General features: G+C 38.3%; 2 protein-coding genes across 3 annotated transcripts in view; both read right to left on the bottom strand.

Moving 5' to 3' along the window:
* Window positions 1–1,659: 1,659 nt before the first annotated feature.
* Window positions 1,660–5,444, bottom strand: LOC124187055 (gustatory and pheromone receptor 32a-like). The gene is made up of 7 exons (XM_046579302.1): window positions 5,298–5,444; window positions 4,819–5,090; window positions 4,328–4,507; window positions 3,790–4,039; window positions 3,381–3,449; window positions 2,307–2,396; window positions 1,660–1,728 (listed from the first exon to the last, which is right to left on the bottom strand). Exons 1-7 carry the CDS (start codon window positions 5,442–5,444, stop codon window positions 1,660–1,662), a joined length of 1,077 nt encoding a protein of 358 aa, XP_046435258.1.
* A 2,948-nt stretch (window positions 5,445–8,392) lies between these two features.
* The window catches only part of LOC124186482 (calpain-A-like), a 29,399-nt gene continuing 16,446 nt past the window's right edge, over window positions 8,393–21,345 (bottom strand). The window contains exons 2-15 of one of the 2 annotated variants that reach the window (XM_046578235.1): window positions 15,662–15,748; window positions 15,436–15,565; window positions 14,772–14,954; window positions 14,423–14,613; window positions 13,545–13,842; window positions 13,226–13,368; window positions 12,843–13,084; window positions 12,614–12,762; window positions 12,303–12,526; window positions 10,092–10,134; window positions 9,703–9,832; window positions 9,493–9,605; window positions 9,203–9,398; window positions 8,393–8,980 (exon numbers count right to left, since the gene is read on the bottom strand). In XM_046578235.1, coding sequence (XP_046434191.1) covers window positions 8,958–8,980; window positions 9,203–9,398; window positions 9,493–9,605; window positions 9,703–9,832; window positions 10,092–10,134; window positions 12,303–12,526; window positions 12,614–12,762; window positions 12,843–13,084; window positions 13,226–13,368; window positions 13,545–13,842; window positions 14,423–14,613; window positions 14,772–14,954; window positions 15,436–15,565; window positions 15,662–15,723 — 2,127 coding nt within the window. In that variant the 5' untranslated portion in view covers window positions 15,724–15,748 and the 3' untranslated portion in view covers window positions 8,393–8,957. Of the gene's footprint in view, window positions 8,981–9,202; window positions 9,399–9,492; window positions 9,606–9,702; window positions 9,833–10,091; window positions 10,135–12,302; window positions 12,527–12,613; window positions 12,763–12,842; window positions 13,085–13,225; window positions 13,369–13,544; window positions 13,843–14,422; window positions 14,614–14,771; window positions 14,955–15,435; window positions 15,566–15,661; window positions 15,749–21,191; window positions 21,305–21,345 lie in introns of both variants that reach the window. The other variant, XM_046578234.1, reaches the window with a different exon arrangement.

The raw sequence follows: 21,345 nt of genomic DNA, 5'->3' as shown, positions 1-21,345 counted from the left end.
CAGGCACAAAAAACTGGTGAAGTTATTTATGACCTCTTCAAACCGAATGCGAAAGATGAACGACTGCAAAAACAGGTACGCAGTATTGCTCAGCTTTATAAATATGATTCATTATGGGTTACGGGAAAAATTCTAACATTTCAATTGGGAAATAAAATTTCACGTCATTGGCAAAATTCATTATGTCAGGGAAGTAGCATGTTGAAATTTTTGAAAAATCTGTGGGTATCAATTTTCTCTTCTTCCACATAGATCCATGAATTTTCCGTACAGATAATTCAGAACCCCGTGAAATTTGATGCCTGTGGCTTCTTCGCCATGGATTACACAGCTGTTCAAAGCGTGAGTATAAGGTATTACTTTAGTAACGATAAACTTGTAGCGCTACCAAATACTGTACGGATTTCAGAATTGATTGACCAAATGCCTCTTCCTTCACAGGTAATTAGCTCGATAACGACATATCTTGTAATCCTCATCCAAATGAGCCACTGATCGCCAACGGCAGTAATTAAGGGATCAGCGAATGTATGCCGCAATAATCGTATCAATTTTGTTTGAATTTCATATTTTAACCATCAGCAAGTCCTTCAAAACAAATTGAACCTGAAAAAATGATGAAATGTACGTACGTCATTTGAATTACAGTCAACCTGTAAACTAGGAGTAACGTATCAGCAGATTTTCAAAAAAGTGGACCAGGTACGCTGATTATAACCAATATGGCGTATGAAACTTTTGCAAAAGAAATCATACGGTGTAGCGGGTAAATTCATAAAACGGAATTACTTTGACAAAAATATGACTTCATTTATTGTTTCGTAGTCCAGTGAGGACAGATTTCAGTTTCTGTATCGTTGTTAAATATCTCTGCATAATTCTTTGCTCGTAGCTTCTACGACTTAATGCGCAAATATGCCTATTTTTTATTGCTTCTATGATTTTTTCGTCCTGTTGCATTCGTAACTGTTCGTTGGTGGATCAGTTAGGGGTACTCAAGATTTGAATGAATGCACCGCAAAAATGGCCCTATACTTCGACCATATTGGGTCCATCAGACAAGTTTTTTTTTTTTTTGCATTAGTTCCCTTCTGATAACTAAAAAAATGTGGTAGTAATGGGAAGAAATTTTTACATGGTGTAAAAGTAGAATCAGAGTACTGATTCACAAGTGAAATACTGAATTTCTCAACAATCTATCAATCAGAGAATTACTTGAAACATGAACTTATCAGAAAAAATTATAATACGATATATTTGACAGTGTCCTCGGTAAATAACTTGGAATAACTATGAAATTGGATCAATTTCGGAACGATCAATCGGTATTTCTTATGGAAAGAATTGTAATTATATTCGATTACTCTTATTATCATTGATAACCTGTGGTATTTAATGGAAAAATAAATACTATTGTTGTCATGTTTCATATTCTGTGTTTATGTAAGAATCCATTATTATCTTTTACACAAAAATAACGACTGAATGTAGAAAAAATTTTGGATTCAACAATCTTAATCTTCCTTTATTTTGAAAAATTTAATACATGCAAATTTAGCCAGCTGTGTATCTACCGGTAAAATTAAACGAAGCTAGATGTTGCTGGTAGGCTGGTAGGTCATCTACAAGTATATACTATGGTAGAAATGTTCCTTGGATTTAGATTTGACCATTGGAAGGACTCAATTGCAGAAGGATCACCAGATACGTTGATACGGATGCAATCATCTGTGAATAAAATGATTAGCCATTTAATAAAATACCTTCAAATTCAGTGGCAACCGTGAGGTGTGCTGGGTAAGGATGAAGTATACACTCCACTGAACATGAATTCAATATAAGAATGCCCAAGACGTTCATTCTGCTATGTCTGCTGGTTTTTCTTACGTGTACCTATTGGAGTGAAGTCAGTCACATGCATCGTTGAAGTTTTGAACGTGACTACATTCCCATGAAGTGCTAGTCGGACCAGTTTCATTCTGCCCCATTTTAATTTCATTGATCCTTTGACTTGAGGGGGGAAACCACATTAGTAGGCTAATTTTCAGGCGTTGTTTAGAAATTTTTTTGCGATAAGGATCGTTATAACAACATCATTTCAATTCATCACTTGACACAGGAGAGTTTCGTGTCTCATACCCCGTTTCGAACAAATTGGCACCCCTGTCTGTGAGACGAAAATGTGGCCGCGTCACAATCCCACCGACCAATATACTTCAATTATTGTGCGCATGCGTAGTTGGACACCCAGTTTGCTGAATTTCACCGTTTCTGATTGGTTAATTATACACAGTAATGATACTCACACTTTGAACAAGGGTGAAGTCTAGAGTGAAGAATCCATGAGCATTGAACTCTATGGGATGCTGAATAATCTGTACTGAGAATGCTTCAATCTGTGGATACAGATAACAGTAGTTGTGGATGAGGTAGACAGGTAGTCCAAACAAACATGAACAAAGCTTGACCCCGGCCCCCAGCGAATTGGTCGCCGATTTGTTTCCCAGTTCTACTCCATCAAATATACATTTTATAATTTTTTCCAGATTCTTCACACCTGCCGTTTAGGTTAGTTTAGCTTAGGTTAGGTTGGGTTAGGATGAAAAATGGATTGAAGAAAAGTTGCGGTCAAATATTACAAACGAATAACACGCACATTGATGTGCAAAAAGAAGCGTACCTCCCACACGACAGCCGAGCCCATTTTACATCAAATGTAAAAAAAAATCTTCTTAGTCAAAGAAAATTCGCGAACTTTTTAAAATTTTTCGAGAATGCGGTTTTTGAGGAAATTAATTTTGCTAATTTTTTCGTTGAAAACGAAGACTTAGGATTTTCAGAATATTGTGAAAATAATTATCTTAGACTAATTCAGAAAAAAAACCATTCTTTTACAATGCACCGTTTCTTAGTTCTGAAAAATGAGATTCAAAATACCTACTCCTGAACGGCAGTTTGAAAAATTCTGGAAATATTTAAAAACATACATTTGGTTGAGTGGAAGTAGGAAATAAATCGGTGATTAATTCGATGGAAGTCAAGCTCAAACCTTGTTTCCGTTCATTTGGACTACCCAATATATCTGAGCATATAAATATCCAGAGTCAAGGATACCGCTTGAAAACAAAAAGCTAGCCCAACAACTTTAGCCGATTTAAGAATTTCCCGTGTTTGAAAATCATAATTCACAGTTTTTCATTCGCAATCATCTGATTTCAAAATCTTTGTCACTATCGGGAATTTTCGGTCGGACCTAAGGGTTCCACGTGAATTAAACTCTTTACATTTTTATTCGTTCCGAAACACAAATATCCAGAAAGTGAAGACAAATCAAACGACAACATTTCTAAATAGCATTTACATTCGGTGGTTGTCTGTACCTCATTTTGAAGATTCTTATCGACTCTGGATTCCAGAAGGTCGTAGATCAACTTCCCGGTTCGTCGTGCCTGAAAAAACAATGTCATGCTTTTTGAATATCATGACATTTTTATAAGTTGCCAGAGACCGAGACTATTGGCAAATTTGTCAGAAACACGTTTTGTCATTATTTTTTTTACCAGGTTATTTGAATTCATACACTCCACTATAATATAGTAGAATTAGCGATTTCGAGATAATTTAAGATTTTTTTCTGGTTTTATAAAATCGTAGTCGATTACAATTGAAGGTTTTCACGAACACTGTCAACAAATCAATTTACCTCACAGTTGTCTTTTAAATCCAATTACTCATTGTCAGCCTCTTTCAACGGATATAATTCCACATAATTTGAACACCTCGGTATACCTCATTGCCAGTCCGCCAGCAAATATGACTGATCACCAAAATCTTGAGGATGTATATTCCACTCCAAAGGGTCGCCGAAATTATGTTCCGGACGGTGGCATAGGTAAGACCTCCCAATGACAGAGCACGGCAAATAGTGTATAGCATTCCAGTAACTACGACGAAGGATATTCCCATGGACAATAGATTTTGTATTCCAAAGGCATAGTTTACCGTTCGAGTCAGCTTGCAGAGTTCCGAGTAAGCTTTCCTGGATTCGATGACTTTACGATAAACCACGATAATTTGTTTTGCCCCTTTATTATTTTTTATATGTAATCAAGAAATGTGCGCATTATTGGCTATACAGAAACTGCTCGTTTCGCTGGGAGTAACGAAGAGAAAATTTTTAAAATTTGCAATGATAATAATGATGCCTACTTGCGAGCTTAGGTAATTGCGCATGCGACGATCCTCTGAATATAAAACCTTGTATACGAAGTTATCAAAGTAAATATGAATAAAATATATGTCGTGAACTATCACTACTTTTACTCACCGAATTTCACTCAACAAGTCTGAAACGTCCCTAGTAGAGTGTGCGGTTTCCGCTCTATCAATTTTATGCACCATCTTTGCTCCTTTAATTTTACGTTTCTTGTTGCAACAAGACGTGAAAAGGTTTTCTGCCAATCTTGGCAAAATTCGATTCAAATCTCGAAATTTCCTTCGAAGGTATCTGCACAGGATATGTTGTTGATCAATAACGTGGAAACATGTTTTTACAGTTAAAGAACTCACTTGAGAGACTTCTCAAGTCCTCAAAAACATCTTACTACGGAGTCTTTCAATAATAAGACCGATGCATCGATTACAATAAATGGAATGAAAAAGACTTCTTGGAAAAACAGACCAAAATCTGGTATCTCCGATTCCGAGTTATGATATGATAAAAACTACATACTGTAGTTACCAACTATTCTGACCCCTTAGGTCACTATCAAAATCTTATAAAACTTCTTTCAAACCCTGCAGATTTACCGCACTTACCCTGCCCTGACGCAGAAGTTCAAGTCCAGCAGAAGTGTGACAATCAACGGATAATGTATCAAAATTGTGACACTGAAAATGTTCATGAGAGATACGCTCTCTTTCGGCACCTGTGTGAAGTCGTATATTGTTACACATCCGGTTACTGAAACAATGAGGAAAACTACACTGGCTAGACGAATATACATGGATTTGAAATTCCTTTTGATTCCAACGGAATGGTGAAATACGTGTTCCAAGGTCGTCATTTGTTGTAAACAGTCAGCCAACGCCTGCGGCACATAATTATCAAAAGTGTTAGTTATGATAGGTGCGTATAAAACTTTCGCAAGTGGTTAATTCCAAGCCGTAACCATCGCTTGACCCCAAAGATATGACTTTGTCAATCTTGAGAGGCGACGAAAACCAAGGGACAACGGGTTATGAATCCATGACTGCATATGAGATAAAATGTGTAGTGTCATGCTTGTAATGATTACCTTTCTTCGTAGCCAAACCGAAAATGGGGAAACGATGGTGACACAAGAGTTAATGTACGTGATCGTTTTATACATGACAAGAACGGTGGCTGAAGCACCGTGGAAATGTGAAGCTTCTGTGATCGAATCCCATGCGAAGTAAGTCATGATCCAGATTCCGATTGTAAAAGTAATGGTGTAAGAACTCGTAAATAACCTCATAAATCTGGTTAAATTTGGCTGCTGGAGAGCTGCGAGGCCTATAAACCAGTTTAGATAATCGAGCAGTCCCATCACGTCAATGAGAGTTTTTGACGCTGAGAAAAACATAGCGCTCTGGTAAAAGCGAAGATATTTATTTGCTGTATATTCAGCCAGATGCCAGATGTACACTAAAGTAGGTACGAAATGTGAACCTTATGGGTAAAGTAATTTTTCATTACCTTGATTACCTTGATAACCAACTAAACACCTTGGAAATCAGTCAGTTATGATTAATGAAACGGCCGAGTAGATACGCGGCAATATTAGGGTATCCAATGATATCTCCCAAGATCTTTTGATAAACGCAGAAGCAGAGCCGCAGGATTAATGGTTTTTGTAACGTGACGAGTTACATTAATACGATGAATTAACAACATTCGTTCGTGACAACGTTTCTAAAAAATTACAAAATGGCAGTATGCGGTACGAGTGTAATTGTAGCTCCCACCAACATTCATGAACCATCCAGATACATTTTCATACGTCACGGAGAGTAATTAGCGTAAACTGTATGGAATAGATTTTAAGTAGGTCAATAATGAAGGTATCGATACATCTCAATAAAATTCGAAAATTCTCGTTCGAAATAAAATTAATTTCAAAAAATCACATGGCTGAAATCAACGGGTCGTAGGAGATCATGAAGGATGAAAAATCTTGAGGAAAAGCATACTCTGATTCATCAGTATGCTCTTGCATGTTTGGGTGTTATAAGCAGACACTTTAGCGATTGACAATTTTTTGAAAGTCCAACATACAAGGTGAATTGCTTGTTATATACTGTAACGTGGCATTTTTGACGCCCGTTACAGGCGGCTCCTTGAATCCTAGGCAGAACTAAAAATAGAGATTTTGCGTTATCGATCAGCCGATTATTTGTAAAAGAGCGCCAGAACTTTGTTCATAAGGATTTCGAGGATGTAGGGGGGACCGACTAACGACGAGGTATCATCACCCAGCTCATCGTCCAATCATCGTAAAGCTGCGCGAAAGACGAAATTGCGATCTAGCGTCAAGTTCTGCGTCGCGATGCTCCAGCAGGTGCGCGTCGAGTTGCGCAATCTACGAAATCGGTGTCAAATCACTTGTCAGATATGTTTGCGCCCATCACGTGACGTAGGACACGCGGAGCGCAACGAGACGTGTGTTGCAGGTTGTTGATTTTGAGATCACTCTAGTTCTGGCGATCGCTAGCGATAGTTTTTCTAGTTTAAATTAAGTTAAAAGATTGGTCTAGTTCAAGAAACTCACATGAGTTTCTTATCATCGCATGCCTGAGAAAATTTGAAATCGTATTGCTACGAAAGTTGACCGGTATCGATGTTAAGAAATTATGAGCTCTCGCTCACTCGAACTCAATGAATTCTATATCGGTACAAGATTGCCAGACTTTCGGAACCACAGTAAATTCCCGACGGTCGAGTTGACAGCCAGAATTTTTAGCGAGAGACGTGTAAAAGCGATATTTATGTTCCGAGTGTCGTGATTAATGGAACGTCCACTGAAGTTAGTTTGAAAATTTTGTCCTCATGGTAGTGACGATAGATGTCTCTGAAACCAGAAATGCTTCCTCGGAGAAAGTTCAACGGCCCATTGCATGGGCTGGATGTTGTGTTTACTTCGTTCGATACGTTCAAGTTACTGCGAAAGAAGTTACGTCAAGTGATGTTTCATCATTTCGAGCATTTTTCAGAAAGTGAAATTGTTTAAGGACGTAAAAAAAAGTCGATATCTTACACGTCGTGCTATTTTTTCTCAATTTTTTCGAACCTCGTATCGGAAGGCACAGGGTAAGGGATGATGTTGAAATTCGTAGTCAAGAAACGATGCATGAATACAAATAATTTGAATCGGTTGAAAACTGAAGGCTGGTTCGAGTAAATATAAAGTTCATATACTGGTTACACACTCGAACAAAATTCGACTACACCTATTTCAAGGACCACCCCAATACTTACATTGAAAAACTAAGATCGCAAAGTTATACTGTGATGCGAACAGCAGCAACACCTCGCAATGTGAAACAGAAATTGGCAAACGTTCTAACGGATCCAACCCTACACAAAGCAAACATTGCAATCACTGGTTAATTGGCTTATCTGAATGTGGGAATACGAAAAGAACAATTTAATTACTTTACGATTATTTTTATACCAAGGCAAATCAGCAACTTTAATTCAAATAATAAAACTTGTCAAGAAATCCGCAGGTGGTTTTAATTAGTTCAAAAATTTTGTCCAAGCCCTCATAAGCTTACGATATCTTTACTTGTACGGAAACATTAACTCTGTGGAACATTATGGAAATGGAGATAAACGTTACGAAACACTGCAATCGAAACTTTTTTTTTTTTTAATTTCCAGAGAAACAAAATTCTCTTACCAACAAACGAATTCACACATCAAATTTGATGAGCTCAAATATTGCCGTACGCAGGGAGCAAGTTTCTAAAACGAAGGAGGTATTGAATTGTGCATAAAATGTAACACCAGAAAATAGTATATGAAGTTTCTAAAGTAAGGAAAATATATATCCTTCTGCGCATGCGGTTTTGTATTTCAAACGCAAAGTTTATATCGTGAGTCAACTTGCCAATTTCCTTACGAGCTTACCCGATGAATTTCTGCCACATCGAATGACACGATGAGGCAAAGGACTACGCCGTGAACCTACTTTAAAATGCAAAAAATACCATCGGATAATGCTGATAGTAATTTTCTCCATGTAGTTGGAAATCAACTTCAACCTTTATATCCCACCTAAATTTCGATACGCTTCCGTACTACTGACAAAGTCATATATTGAACTCGCGCTCTTTCACTCGTCTGAGAAAGCTACGATCGTATCCTGTAGATATTAAGACTTCCAGAGAGTCCACAAAAATTTAGCCGAGACGTCGAAGTTTTTCAAAAAAGTTCAGTGCACGAGTTTACATTCGAATTCGGAAAGTCACGACATCTCGAGTACAATTATTTCTATTCTGACAATTTCTTATCTTAGCGACGAATTAAAGATCCAGACAAAAACAATTTTGCTTCAGGGCTTGAAATTGTTTAACATCTCATTGGCGTGTTGGAAAGTACGTATTTGTACTAGACATTAGGATTTTAGTAGGGTTCATACATGTAATTTTATTTAAATGTCGTATATATTCAATTCGTATATAGTTTAAACGGTGATTAGTTTACCTGTTCGGAAAAATCTTAAACTGAGAACACAAAACCTTATACATTACACATCGAGCAAGGGTTGTGCCAGGTGAAACATTATCAACGGTGCAACTAAATTTGTGATAATTGGAATTTAACTTGGTCTTTACTTCGGTAAGAAGATGTTGAAAGATGTTTGTCCGGAAGACCGAGTCGTTTCGTCTCTCGCAAAGGTTGACCATCCGTTGCACCCAGATTTCACCGTGACTTAAGTGACCTTCTGAAATTTTTCTGGAAGCAAAGATAAAAATAATGTGAAATCAGGAAGACAGGATGACTTCAACACATCCAACCCATTGATAGATTGCGTGCTGGTGATTGCCGTTGAAAGGTAATCTTAGGTGCTCCAAAACCTTCAGGGTCAGATACATTTCGGCCAACAATTGCAATCAGAATCATTCAATAAACCGCCGAGCTCCTGCACTCCTCAGAATTTTTCATCCTCTCACTCACCGATCATTGTCTTGAGTTCTAATGCGCATATTACAAATTCGCAAAAGGTAATCTTTCCAGGGTTTTCTTGGTTACGATGTACAAGTTCGATCGAGACTCGTTTATTCACTTTGTATCCGGCGCTATTCAAAGCCCCTTTTAACTCAGAAGTTCTAAGGTAGCCTAAGCCATCTGCGTCGTACGCGTTGAACACATCCTGCAAACAATCGCAATAGTTACAGCCCCGTTACGAAAAAACTGCAAAGTACTACGTGAGGTACTGCGATGATCCGGAAGACACAAATTCTTACCTTCCACTTTTTGATGTTCATCCGTAACGCTTTATACTCTTCAAATCCAAATTTTCCCGTATAAAGTTCAACCATCAAAATCACCATATTGCGACACGTATTCTCGTTGAAATCTGTAAATTTTACTTATCTAGTAACAAGCTTCACTCATATAGTTCGGAAACTTGAACTGGGTAAATTCTAATTCCATACCTAAACTATAATTCCAACCTTCCCTCGGATCCTTCCGCAACATTTTCTGCAGCTGTTTCCAGTTTATTTCCAATTTACCTTGTGAGACTTTTTTAAAGACACCAGACAATGATTTCTCACCCTCGTCGGACAATCCATGGTCACGTACCTGGAAAATTATTCACCGCCGTCATTTACCAACTGAATTTTAATTCAGGAATATGTGAAGTACGCACGTGAATTACGTCAAGTCCTGTGAAAGTTACACAGTCAAACAATTCAATTGCAGCCGGATGAGAAATCACAAAACGTGATAATCGAAATGAAATCAACGCGAATAACAAGAACCACTTTCAAATTCCTCACTGTTCGAAACAATCTCTAGCTCACGGCTATTCTGAAGGATACTTGACGAATCTTGTACCTACCATTGTCCCTTCCTCACCATAGCCGATTTCTTCATCGTACTCTCTGAAAAAATAAACATATTTGTTTTATTTGAAAGAGACGAAATTTATACTCACACCACTGTCATATTTTTAAGAAGATATGTATGGGGTTTTGTAGACCAAAGCAACCAATGCTGAACCCCGGATATTTGGCATACATTTTGTATATTTTCAGATCGTAGTTTTCACTATAGAATCCGTTTAAATTTCTTCATGGGTTTTCATTCATACAGATTCGATGAACGATCCTACAGCTAATTTTCAAATTTATTATTTTGAAAAAATTCTGGCAATTCCGTGATTGCAAACAAAATTTATCGATTTCCGACCTTCTTTCTGAGTATCTGATCGTGAAAGGAATCAACAATGATTCAACGATTTAACGAAACAATTAATCTGAACACATGTTGAAGTGATCAACATAAAAACTGCGACCAAAAAAGTTCCGTCTGAGCCACGGTCCAGAGAGGTTGTCTCCGTAGCGCTGCGCAGGTAAACACGATAACGCCGCCGAAAGAGCAAATTCTGTGGCTAGAGAAGACAACACGGACGAGAAAACGAAGAAAATCATTGAAAAAATCAGAGATCTAGTACCAAAACAAACACGACCGTAGAAAACTTCAAGCTAACAACCGACGGCTAATCATTAGCGCATGAGGCACTCAAGGATATAGTGCAGACTTGGAAAGAAAAGCATGGTGACCTCGAGTAAAGATGCGGTAAACAAGAAGTTGTAATAACGGAATTGCACGCTCCTGAAAGAGTGAAGGAAAAAAATATTGCGATGCTTAGGCTTAAAAAATTGGCTTGCCTCATGTTCCAATAGAGTGTGAATTTTTTAAGGGAAAAAAAGAGATGAGTCTGGCCTGCCTGTAGATGAGAATTCTAACCTGAAGCTATCGGAAATAATAGAAAATCTTACTGTACGAACGTTATAAAAGTTTGCGTATTTGATCAAAAGGTTGCCAGAAAGTTATGATCTGTACTGCAATATCTGAATATTTGTCAATTATACGTATATGTATACGTACTTGATACGTGCAATGATCCATAGGTTAATCATGTTTTTGTATCTTTTTTATACGCGTACAATTTCTACATGTTGTACATTCGGGCGAAAGAGCATAAGAATAAGAGAATTTTTGTGGAGCAGTGAAACCCTGCTTTTCAAAATTCGCACGTAAGAATGAAGCAAATAAATCACAACTGTGTATATACGACAAAAAATGACACTAAATAAAATTCTTGCAAGATAATTACCGCAGGCGTTTAGAGAATGTCAAAACAGTGCGTATTCAAGTTATTAAGCTTTAAAATTCACATTGTGGATAATTTTACAGAGAAGCAACATCTTCAAACGAACTTTGTAATATTCGTGTGTGACAAGTTTAGTTGATATACGTATGTGGTGTACGTTTCTCGACCTTCTTGTTACAATAGTGTAACTTTTTCGGTTAGTTGATCCACCGTTAGATGGGCTAGCGAGAAAAGTTACGTTGGGCATACATTGGCTCAGGTTCGGCAGAAAATGAGACACAAATTTTGAATAACATTCTGTTCAACAAAGATACATGCAGTTAGTCGAGCAGTCGTGGATGTGCATGACACTTCAAAAGTTGAGAACATAGAATTTGTAATCGTCACTTCGTGGTGGAATGCGAGACGAACATATAATGAAGACACATTCATCGCTCACTTGTATGATTTGAATACGCCGATCTGTCTGAAAAGATCTGATTTGGGGATTAAATTTGATTATCTACAGTTAAGAAATCACTTGCTGCAGGTGATTCAAAATCATAGAACATCGGTGAGGCTGATTTAAACCAGATTTCCGAAACATAAAATTAATCAGCTCACCGTTCGGAAAATGTTAAAATCGTGGCCTTATAACTCGATTCACGAAGAGAATAAACGGATAGTGACACAGTGCGCAGCCTAGCATATTCCTTCACCAAAAAAGTGGGACAGTCTCAAACAATTGAGTAAAACGATCAACTGTAAAACTCATCGATATTGAATCGAGATCGGCTGTCAATGATTTCTGTTACGTGGTACATTGGATTGAATAGGCATGAATAATTTTTCCAGTATCAAAAGAGACCATAATAATTCGAACATTCATTTAACTCTCAAGGCTGTATCCTCGCTACCCATATTCTAGGAGAATACACTGTATTAATGACTTACGCCATACTAGCTGGTACATCACAGAATACCCTGAGCAAGAATTCTCCTTCGTCATGAGGCTTGGTGGTATAAGGAACGATGCAGTATGATCCAGGTGACAATTCGATGCGACTAGTGAATTCTCGTGGAAGTTGAGTTGTCCAGGACGAGTCTTCACCAACGCGCGAATTGGAAGCGAAATAATCTGTTGTCAATGGTTTCGGTACATCACCATTTCCATCCAACTGTAGAGAAATATCAAGAAAGAGCTACAATTCTGCGAAAGATTTTCGTTCAAGCGCTTGCATGATTTTTTATACTTCAAGACGTACCGGGTAAATGGCAAAGTTGAGAGAAGGACTTTCTTCATTCTTAGCCCTTCGATGTTTTTGCATCAAGGCCACTATCACCGTACACTGGTCACTGGTTTCGCCTGGAGAATCGACAGTTATAAAATACTGAGGATTCTGGTGAAACGTTCCTACGCAGATAACAAAACTGTTATGAACAAATCCTACAATTCATGGCAAAATCATTAACAATCAAGAGACGAATACGAACCCAAGGATGTTCCGTCTCCGCCAGCAGTCACTCCACGCACCCATTTGCCTTCAAACGCATATGTTTGCCATTTCTTCTTGCTATTCGTATCCGTCGAAGAAACAGGGTTCAGATAGCAGACTTCAATGTCCCTAAAAAAACCTTGGAAATCTTCGAACGACATCCAGAACTCACCGTCATCGTCGATCTTCAAACCCAGCGTTTTTTTGTTGGACTCAGGAATGCACTTCCATTCTGGTGAACTGTTGCGAAATAAATGCCGTTTGCTACAGTTTATTCGACACATAACGGATTGCTCCACAATCTCAATGCCCTGAAGAATTTGCAATTGCTGCATACTTAATTGTCTATTTTATTGGAATTCTTATACAAAATATCCTCACTTGTCGCTCCACGCGCCAGTCCATTCTTGTTCGTTACCCCACGGGTTTCTCAGTCTCAACAGCCGGAAATTATCGAATTCACAGACTTTTGTGATACTGTACGCGTGGCGACAAAATATTCCAAAGCTTTCACATGTCTCTTGCTGCAAAAGTTCACGTCGAATGTAATGGGATATGAATGATGTAATATTATAGTCTAAGGCAAACGGATCTTCATCACCAATTGAAAGGTGTAAATGTTCGATGATAATCAATGTCACGATTAGAATATTTCAACGTTAAGAGATTCGTTGAACTCGGTAATCAACTAATCACTCACCATGGCGCAGCTCATGAACGCGTTCTGTCGCTGATCTTTTAGTAAAATGTTGAACAAGTCCAACGATTCGTCTGCCTTATACATGCGGATTATACCTCCAGTGAAATCTTGCATAGCTTCGGAAGCACGACCCCCTGCAATAACATTCCAGGAACCGTAAAGTTTGGCGTAAGCCTTGACGAGTAGAGGACTCCAGAACTCGTTTGCCGTAGACGAATGTGAAGACACCAATTCTCCATCTTTCGTAGGTAGAAAATCGTCTATCATGACGTCGATCCACCTTCCGTACTGCCAAAATCTAGAGCATAATGATAAAATTGACGCCGAATGTCGATTAATTCCCAAGTCGATACTCGGATTAATCGGAGAGGATCCCGTGAAATTAACCCGCAAGACGTCAAGGAATTAATTCACCACTCTAAGAACGTGTATACTTCAAGAATAAATTCGTATTGAATATTCGAGGTGCCGAAAGATTTGCTTTGGCATCAAAGATATTGGTTTAAAAATATCGCGTATGCAAAATCAACAGGACGTATGAGAATGTGGAATGTGAAAAATCTTGAGGAAAAGCATAGTTTATTTTATTTATATGCTTTTGCATGTTTGGGCTATTGTAAGCAGAAGGTTTGGCGATTGATAAGTTATCGAAAGTCGAATATATTAGTTAAATTGCGCGTTATATAGTTAATCGATAACTGCAATGTATGACATCAACATTTGAGAGTTCACAGCTCATATCCGTTCAAAATCTACGCTTTCCGTACCTCGAAAGGCAATTACCACGGTCAATTGACACTTTTTCAACCAAGGGAATTAATATAGTTTCAAATGAGGTATTAAAATTGAATCGCGCCGCTTACTGTAAAAGAACATACCTGAAGTGGAATATTCCAGCGTATTCTTTGTCTTCAAAGCTTTGCTCTTTCGGTACAACTTGGTTCAATACGTCAAGATGCATCGCCAAACTGGAAATGCTTGCCAAAAGCCAGCAGTCACCAAAACGCGCCTGTTTTATATCAAATCGTGAACCTCCTTCGACGTAAAACTTTGGATCATCCGATAATTCCTGGAAAGAAACATATCAAGACTGCAGATCCGAAAATATAGTTTTCAGAGAGTTCTTATAGATTTCACTGCCTCAGAGATTTTTTGAGACACTTAAGCTTACGGTAATATAGTATCACAATCGAAGAATTATTTCTTTCCAATGAGGGCACTACCTACCTTCGGGCGTTTCCATTCGATATCTTTAATATACGTTTTCGACAGTTTACTTATCCGAACCGAACGTGGTTTCGAAAATGTTGAGTCTACGAATAACTCATTTTTACTTAAATGTTCTTGCTTTATTCGATGAAAATCTTGAATCTCTCTTCTCGATGTTAGGCCAGATCCTTCTTCTCCCAGCTGAGACAATAAACAAATTTTTGTCTAAAAGCCATATATTTTTCAGGGAAGAATGCAAAGGCGACGAGATTAACACAGCTTGACCTGTACGATATACCCATATTGAAAAAGTGTTTGAATCACGAACAACGTTGTGCTCTGCATTATTTTCAGACCAAATCGACAAAGCCGTGAGTGATCTCAAAAATGATCGACCAATTGACTGAAGTTAAAAAACTGGTCTAGTTCAAGGAACTCACAACAATTTCTTATGATCGCATGTCTGAGATAAATGTCAAATCGTACGGCTACGAAAGTTGAACGGTGTAACAGAGTATTTGTTCCGAAATTAGAAAATCATCAGCCCTCATTTAGTCGTACTCAATGAATTCTATACCGTCACCAGATCCCCAGACTTTCGGAAACACAGTAAATCCCGACGTGCAAAAGCGATAAATTATATTACGAGTGCCTCGATAAATGGAACGTCCATTAAACTTACCATGAAAACTTTTTCCTCAGGGTAGTGACGATAGATGTCTCCGGAATTGAAAATGCCTGGACATAAGGATTTCAACGGCGCATTTCGTCGGTTGGATGTTGAGTTCACTTCGTTCAAGTCGATTAAGTTACTGCGAATGAAGTTACGTCAAGTGGTGTTTTATAACTGCGAGCATTATTTGAAAAGTGAAGATGCTTGTGAACATAAAAAAAATTCGATATCTTACGCGTCATCCAATATTTCGTCAACTTCTTCGAGGCTCGTATCGGAAGTCACAGGGTTAGGCATGATGTTGAAATTCGTAGTAAAAATCCTGAAAATTTTCAACCTCAAATGCAAATAGTCAGCAGTATCTTTGTTTGCGAGAAACGATGCATGAATACGGATAATCTCAATCGGTTGAAAGCTGAAAGCTTTTTTGAAGAAGCATGAAACGCATGTACTCGTTCAACAATCGAACAAAATTGAACTACTCCGATTTCAAAGGCTACCCCAATACTTACGTGAAAGAAGTAAGAAAGTGAAGTTATACTGTGATTCAAACAGCAGCAGCACCTCCCAATGTCAACCAGAAATTGTCGACCCTTTCAACGGATACGAGAGTATATATATATGTATACAGTGCCACCTCGTTATATCACCGTTGGTGTATTTCCCCTCGAAGCACATCCCCTACCAGCCACTCGTGCGCAACAAGTATTTGCAATAACGGGAATACCTTGTGCGCAGTGGGAGGACCTACGGCGAAGTAGGGAAACTATTTTTGTCGCGGTTCTCTTCCTTTATACCCCCCGGAAACCGCGATATAACGAGGTGGTATTGTAATTTGATTATTTTGCCTATATTTTGATACCAATGGCCAATTAACATTGCAAATCTAGATTAAAAATCTTGTTATGAAATCGGCCTGTGATTCCAATTAGTCCTAAATACTTTTCCAGCCTCTGATAAGCTTACGATATCCTTACTTGTATGGAAAGATTAACTCTGCGGAACAATATGGAAATGGAGATAAATTTTACGAACTTTCTCAATCGAATAAAATTACCAGAAAAACAAAGTTTTCATATTACATAACGAATTTACGCACAACATTTGATAAGCTCAAGTTATATCGGCAAGAAGGGTGCAAGTTCTGAAAATAAGAGGAGACATAGTGAGGTGCGCACAAAGTGTACACAAAAGATTTGACGCGTCTGTTAAATGAACCGACTTTCAAGTCGTAGCAATCTAACGATGAGTGAGTGTAACAGCGGTAAAAGCCTTGCTGGAGCTTGGTGGGAGTGAATATTGGAAAGATTATCAGTAAATGTGAAGTTAGCTGCACGCGCCTTGAGATGAAGGATTCAAGCAGCGGGTCGACACAAGTTTCTGCTCTCACTTTCTCATTTGAGAACTTTGGACATACTATTATCACAGCAACAAAAGTAAATGTTGAACAGGAAATTGACCAGTACGAGTGGTAGCATTCCTTATGATAATAAGAAACATTGAAATTTCGTTTGAGTTTCTATCTCGAGAGTGCGCTGCGAGAAAATGGTGTTACCAGCAAAAGTGAGGGAAACTCAAAAGTTCTACTAACACTTGGTTACTTCATCTTATTATCTATTACTTGGTTCTTGGTGGTCTCGAATAAGGGTCCTATACTAAGGCATTGGGTGTCAACCCACTGGATTCAAGGGACTGACTACTTGCAGTTCAGCAGTAGAGGGAGCATTCTGCTGATGTAGTACGAAAAGCGTGGCAACGAGGTGATGATAGGAGGACCATGCGTAGTCTGAGGTAGCTTTAAGAGTGTGGGAATAGAATCTGAGATCCGGAGGACGTGAGAAAATTTTTGAAAGTTCATGTATTATGAATGGTTTGGGAAAAAAAAATTAAAAATAACGAAGTAACCTTTTTGCACAGAATGCAAGAAGATGAGATAAGATAAGCCAAGTTGCAACCATGTCAAAAATGTCGCAGTGGGTTAGGTTGGCATAGACTGCCCCGTACACAGTGTATATTTCTTATGTCAGTCTTGCTTATTTTACTTATTTGCAAACACTTTCTCACGCAAAATGCCGCACCCTTCGTTTCCCCCGCAAGCCGAAGCGACGCGTGCATCAGTGCATTATGTCTTGTGGATAAACACTCCGCCAATTATACGAATTTGGTAATTATCGACATAAATATACTAGTCATTCAAAGGTACTTGTCGATGGAAAAACTTGATGTTACTGACAAATTCGTAACACTTTTGAGACGGCTCAGTCCCGGATGAAATGTCCCAGAAATGTTCCCAATTCTAAAGTCTACTATAGGAAAATTCGCTAAGGGATACGAAATATACGAAGCTGCCAAAGATCATGGCGGGCTTTGATTTCATTTCGCCAACACTTTGAACGTATGTCTCTGCTTTGAATCTCATCGCAGGCAAGAAAAATACGCACGCCGGATGAAGAAAATGCATCAATATCCGTCCGTCGACTCGGAAAGTACAGCAGTTAAAAAAAAACATACACATTGTTTCGACCTATTATATTCAGACCAAATGAGCTTTTATCATTGTCGCATCCAGCAGAGTCCCAGACTATCACTTTTATCTCCCAATTGTAACTTCACACTTTTTATCTCGCCCCTCTACTTCTCTCAGACCTCCTCTGCACATCTTCCGCTCTGCCTCCTTAATCACTCAGAACCCTGTTCTCTTAAAAAAAACGTCTCTACTGTACATCCAATTGCGTCTCTCATATTCCTAAATAAAATATCTTTTAACCAACAATGAACCATCATTCAACACCTTATCCATGAGGCCTTCTCAGGTGTGGCTGCTTTGAGCAAGAGGCAACACATTCAATAATCCGTAACGGACATAACGCCAACAAAAAAAAAAATTAGCGATACCTGAAGAGTCAAAACGGAATTTTCTGGGGTGGATAAAAAAATAGGGATACCCTAATCTTAAATCCGTGCCAGGATAATTCACATTTATTCAAATCATTATAATGTTCCGTCCTCGCTGGGTGATTTGATATGGAACTGGCCAACTAACGTAGCTATATTTCATTCGACCTTTGTTGCGGAAAAATTCTTTACTTCTACATGCTTTTTAAAACGAAATGAGCAGATCTGTAACGTTAGAAATTGAACTTGTGGTTTGAACACAAGTAAAATCCAAAGTAAAAGATCACACGCAATTTTGGTCCAATCTTTTCTCTATTTTACCTCGATTGACATCCTTCAAAATCTTCCATTATTGAAATTAATCACGCTATTCCAAGTTTTCGCGATTTTTAGTCAGAACTTTGTATTTTATAAACAAAACGCTTTCAGTTGGAGCTGTAATTTATAAATAATTCCCATTATTGCTTCATTTTTCTGCTCCTATGCACAAATGTATCGTTCATTATGTACTCATTGTGTCTGTTCACTTTATTTTTGTGTTTTTACGTGCTCATAGATATCGTAATCAATTTTTGATGACATAATTTAGTACATAAAGTACGCAGTCCTTTTCTGCTGAGGTAAGCAAATTACACGAATGTATGCTGTCGCCAAATAGTTTCACAAAATAATGCACTATCGTACTCTTTACTCGACGGAAACTTTGCTCAGACGTTTCGCCACCATTTCAATCACATCTCAGAGACATTAAATTGGAAAATAGTGTCTGATGCCTATTTTCGAAGTGAAAGATTTCGACAAAAGAGTTCAGTGCACGAGGTCACATACGAATTCGATAAGTCACGATATGTCGAGTACGGTTGGATCTTTTCTGACATTTCATTGGGTGGGGATAAAATCTCTCGAAAGACTAAAAGTCGACCGGTGAAAGACCTGACAATTCCGAGATACGACTTTTAAAACAACGAATGATAAGCGTACCGAAATTGAGATTTTCGATAAATCAGCCGCTAAAGTAACCGTTTTCCCGAAAGTTAATTTAACCGAACTCTCTTTTGTCCGAAACAGTATTTTCAGAATACTCGGCATTCCGAATAAACGAAGCATAGAATCTGAAGACATGGAAATATGAGAGTTCCGAAATTTAAAATTGAGAGTGGCTAATGGGTGAAACAGACAAAAAACCAAAAAATTTATCAATCGGAAAATAAAGTGCAGAAGGAGCGAAATCTCGATCCCCAAAATGCAGAACGGTCAGAGTCCCAAAAGACCGATCAAATAACGAATCTCGTGAGAATTCGGAATTTGTAAAATTCGTCAACTCGATGCTAGTTTTGGAAAACTTAACTCCTTGTAGGTATTGGACAATCGTCTGAGTGATCGAAGAAAAAAAGGAGGCAAGGAATAGGTAACATGTCCTTAATAAAATTTAAACGACACATCATTTTTCCTGTACGTACAATTTATTCGAGGCATTGTTGCACTAAATTGTATTCTACATTCCGGTCCGCGCACTCGTGTCACTTCGTCTTGCAGCGTTTCGGTATTTCGTTCATTCTGTTTTCGTGGGTTTCGGGATTTCGACCTTTCGAGTCTTTGGTCAGTCGTTTATAATGAATTTGGATTCGGAGATTTTCAAAAACCGCACGATTCTGTCATTTGAAAAGTCGAGTTTTTGACTCTTTGGTATTTTCGCGATTCGATGTTTTGCTTTCCGGAATCTTGTGCTTTCTCCGTAATAAATTTCGGTATTTCACACATTGTGGCGCTATCAATTTTTATTCTTCCTTATGACAATTTTGAATATTTACGGTGTATCGGCGTTTTTGACTGTCGGCAATTTGCCTTTCGGTATTTCGTCCCGTCGATTCCTTGCTCCTTCCCATTTCTGTACCCCACCCAATTTCTTATCGTAGAAACAAATTGATGATCCGCACAAAAACAATTTTACTTCAGAGATCGAAATCATTCAACGTCGCATTGATGTGTTGGAAAGTAGGTATTTGTACTGGGGATTCAGGTTTCAGTAGGGTTCATAGATGTAATTTTATTTAAATGTAGTATACCTACATTTAATTCTTATATACTTTGAACAGTTACTAGTTTACCAGTTCGAGAAAATCTTGGACTGGGGAAATAAAATCTTATACACTACATATCGAGCAAGGGTTGTGCCAGGTGAAACATCATCAACAGTGCAACTAAATTTGTGATAGTTGGAAATTAACGTGGTCTGGACTTCGGTAAAAAGTGTTGAAATATTTTTGTCCGGAAGACCGCGTCGTTTCGTCTCTCGCAAAGTTTGACCATCCGTCGCACCCGGATTTCACCGCAACTTAAGCGACGTTTTGAGATGTTTCTGAAAGCAAAAAAAAAATAACGTGAAATCAGGAAGACAGGATGACTTCGACACATCTAACCCATCGATAGATTGCGTGCTGGTGATTGCCGTTGAAAGGTAATCTTAGGTGCTCCAAAATATTCCGGGTCAGATACATTTCGGCCAACAATTGCAATCAGAATCATTCAATAAACCGCCGAGCTCCTGCACTCCTCAAAATTTTTCATCCTCTCACTCACCGATCATTGTCTTGAGTTCTAATGCGCACATTACAAATTCGCGAAAGGTAATCTTTCCAGGGATTTCTTGGTTACGGTGTACGAGTTTGATCAAGACTTGTTTATTCACTCGGTATCCGGCGCTATTCAAAGCCCCTTTTAACTCAGAAGTTCTGAGGTAGCCTAAGCAATCTGCGTCGTACGCGAAGAACACATCCTGCAAACAATCGCAATAGTCACAGCCCCGTTAAGAAAAAACTGCAAAGTACTACGTGAGGTACTGCGATGATCCGGAAGACACAAATTCTTACCTTCCACTTTTTGATGTTCATCCGTAACGCTTTATACTCTCCAAACCCAAGTTTTCCCGAATCGAGTTCATCCATCAAAATCACCATATTGCGACACGTATTCTCGTTGAAAACTGTAAATTTTACTTATCTAGTAACAAGCTTCACTCATATA

The sequence above is a fragment of the Neodiprion fabricii genome, chromosome 7 (assembly GCF_021155785.1).
Source record: "Neodiprion fabricii isolate iyNeoFabr1 chromosome 7, iyNeoFabr1.1, whole genome shotgun sequence".
Classification (NCBI taxonomy): Eukaryota; Metazoa; Arthropoda; class Insecta; order Hymenoptera; family Diprionidae; genus Neodiprion; species Neodiprion fabricii.
This window is presented reverse-complemented; position numbering and strand designations above follow the sequence as displayed.

Excerpts from the sequence above, each read along its gene's own strand:
- LOC124187055 (XM_046579302.1), bottom strand. The coding sequence starts at position 5,444 with ATGACTTACTTCGCATGGGATTCGATCACAGAAGCTTCACATTTCCAC. Across the intron at positions 5,091-5,297 it reads CGGTTTGGCTACGAAGAAAG|GCGTTGGCTGACTGTTTACA; the intron begins GTAATCATTACA and ends TATGTGCCGCAG. Across the intron at positions 4,508-4,818 it reads AACTTCTGCGTCAGGGCAGG|ATACCTTCGAAGGAAATTTC; the intron begins GTAAGTGCGGTA and ends TATCCTGTGCAG.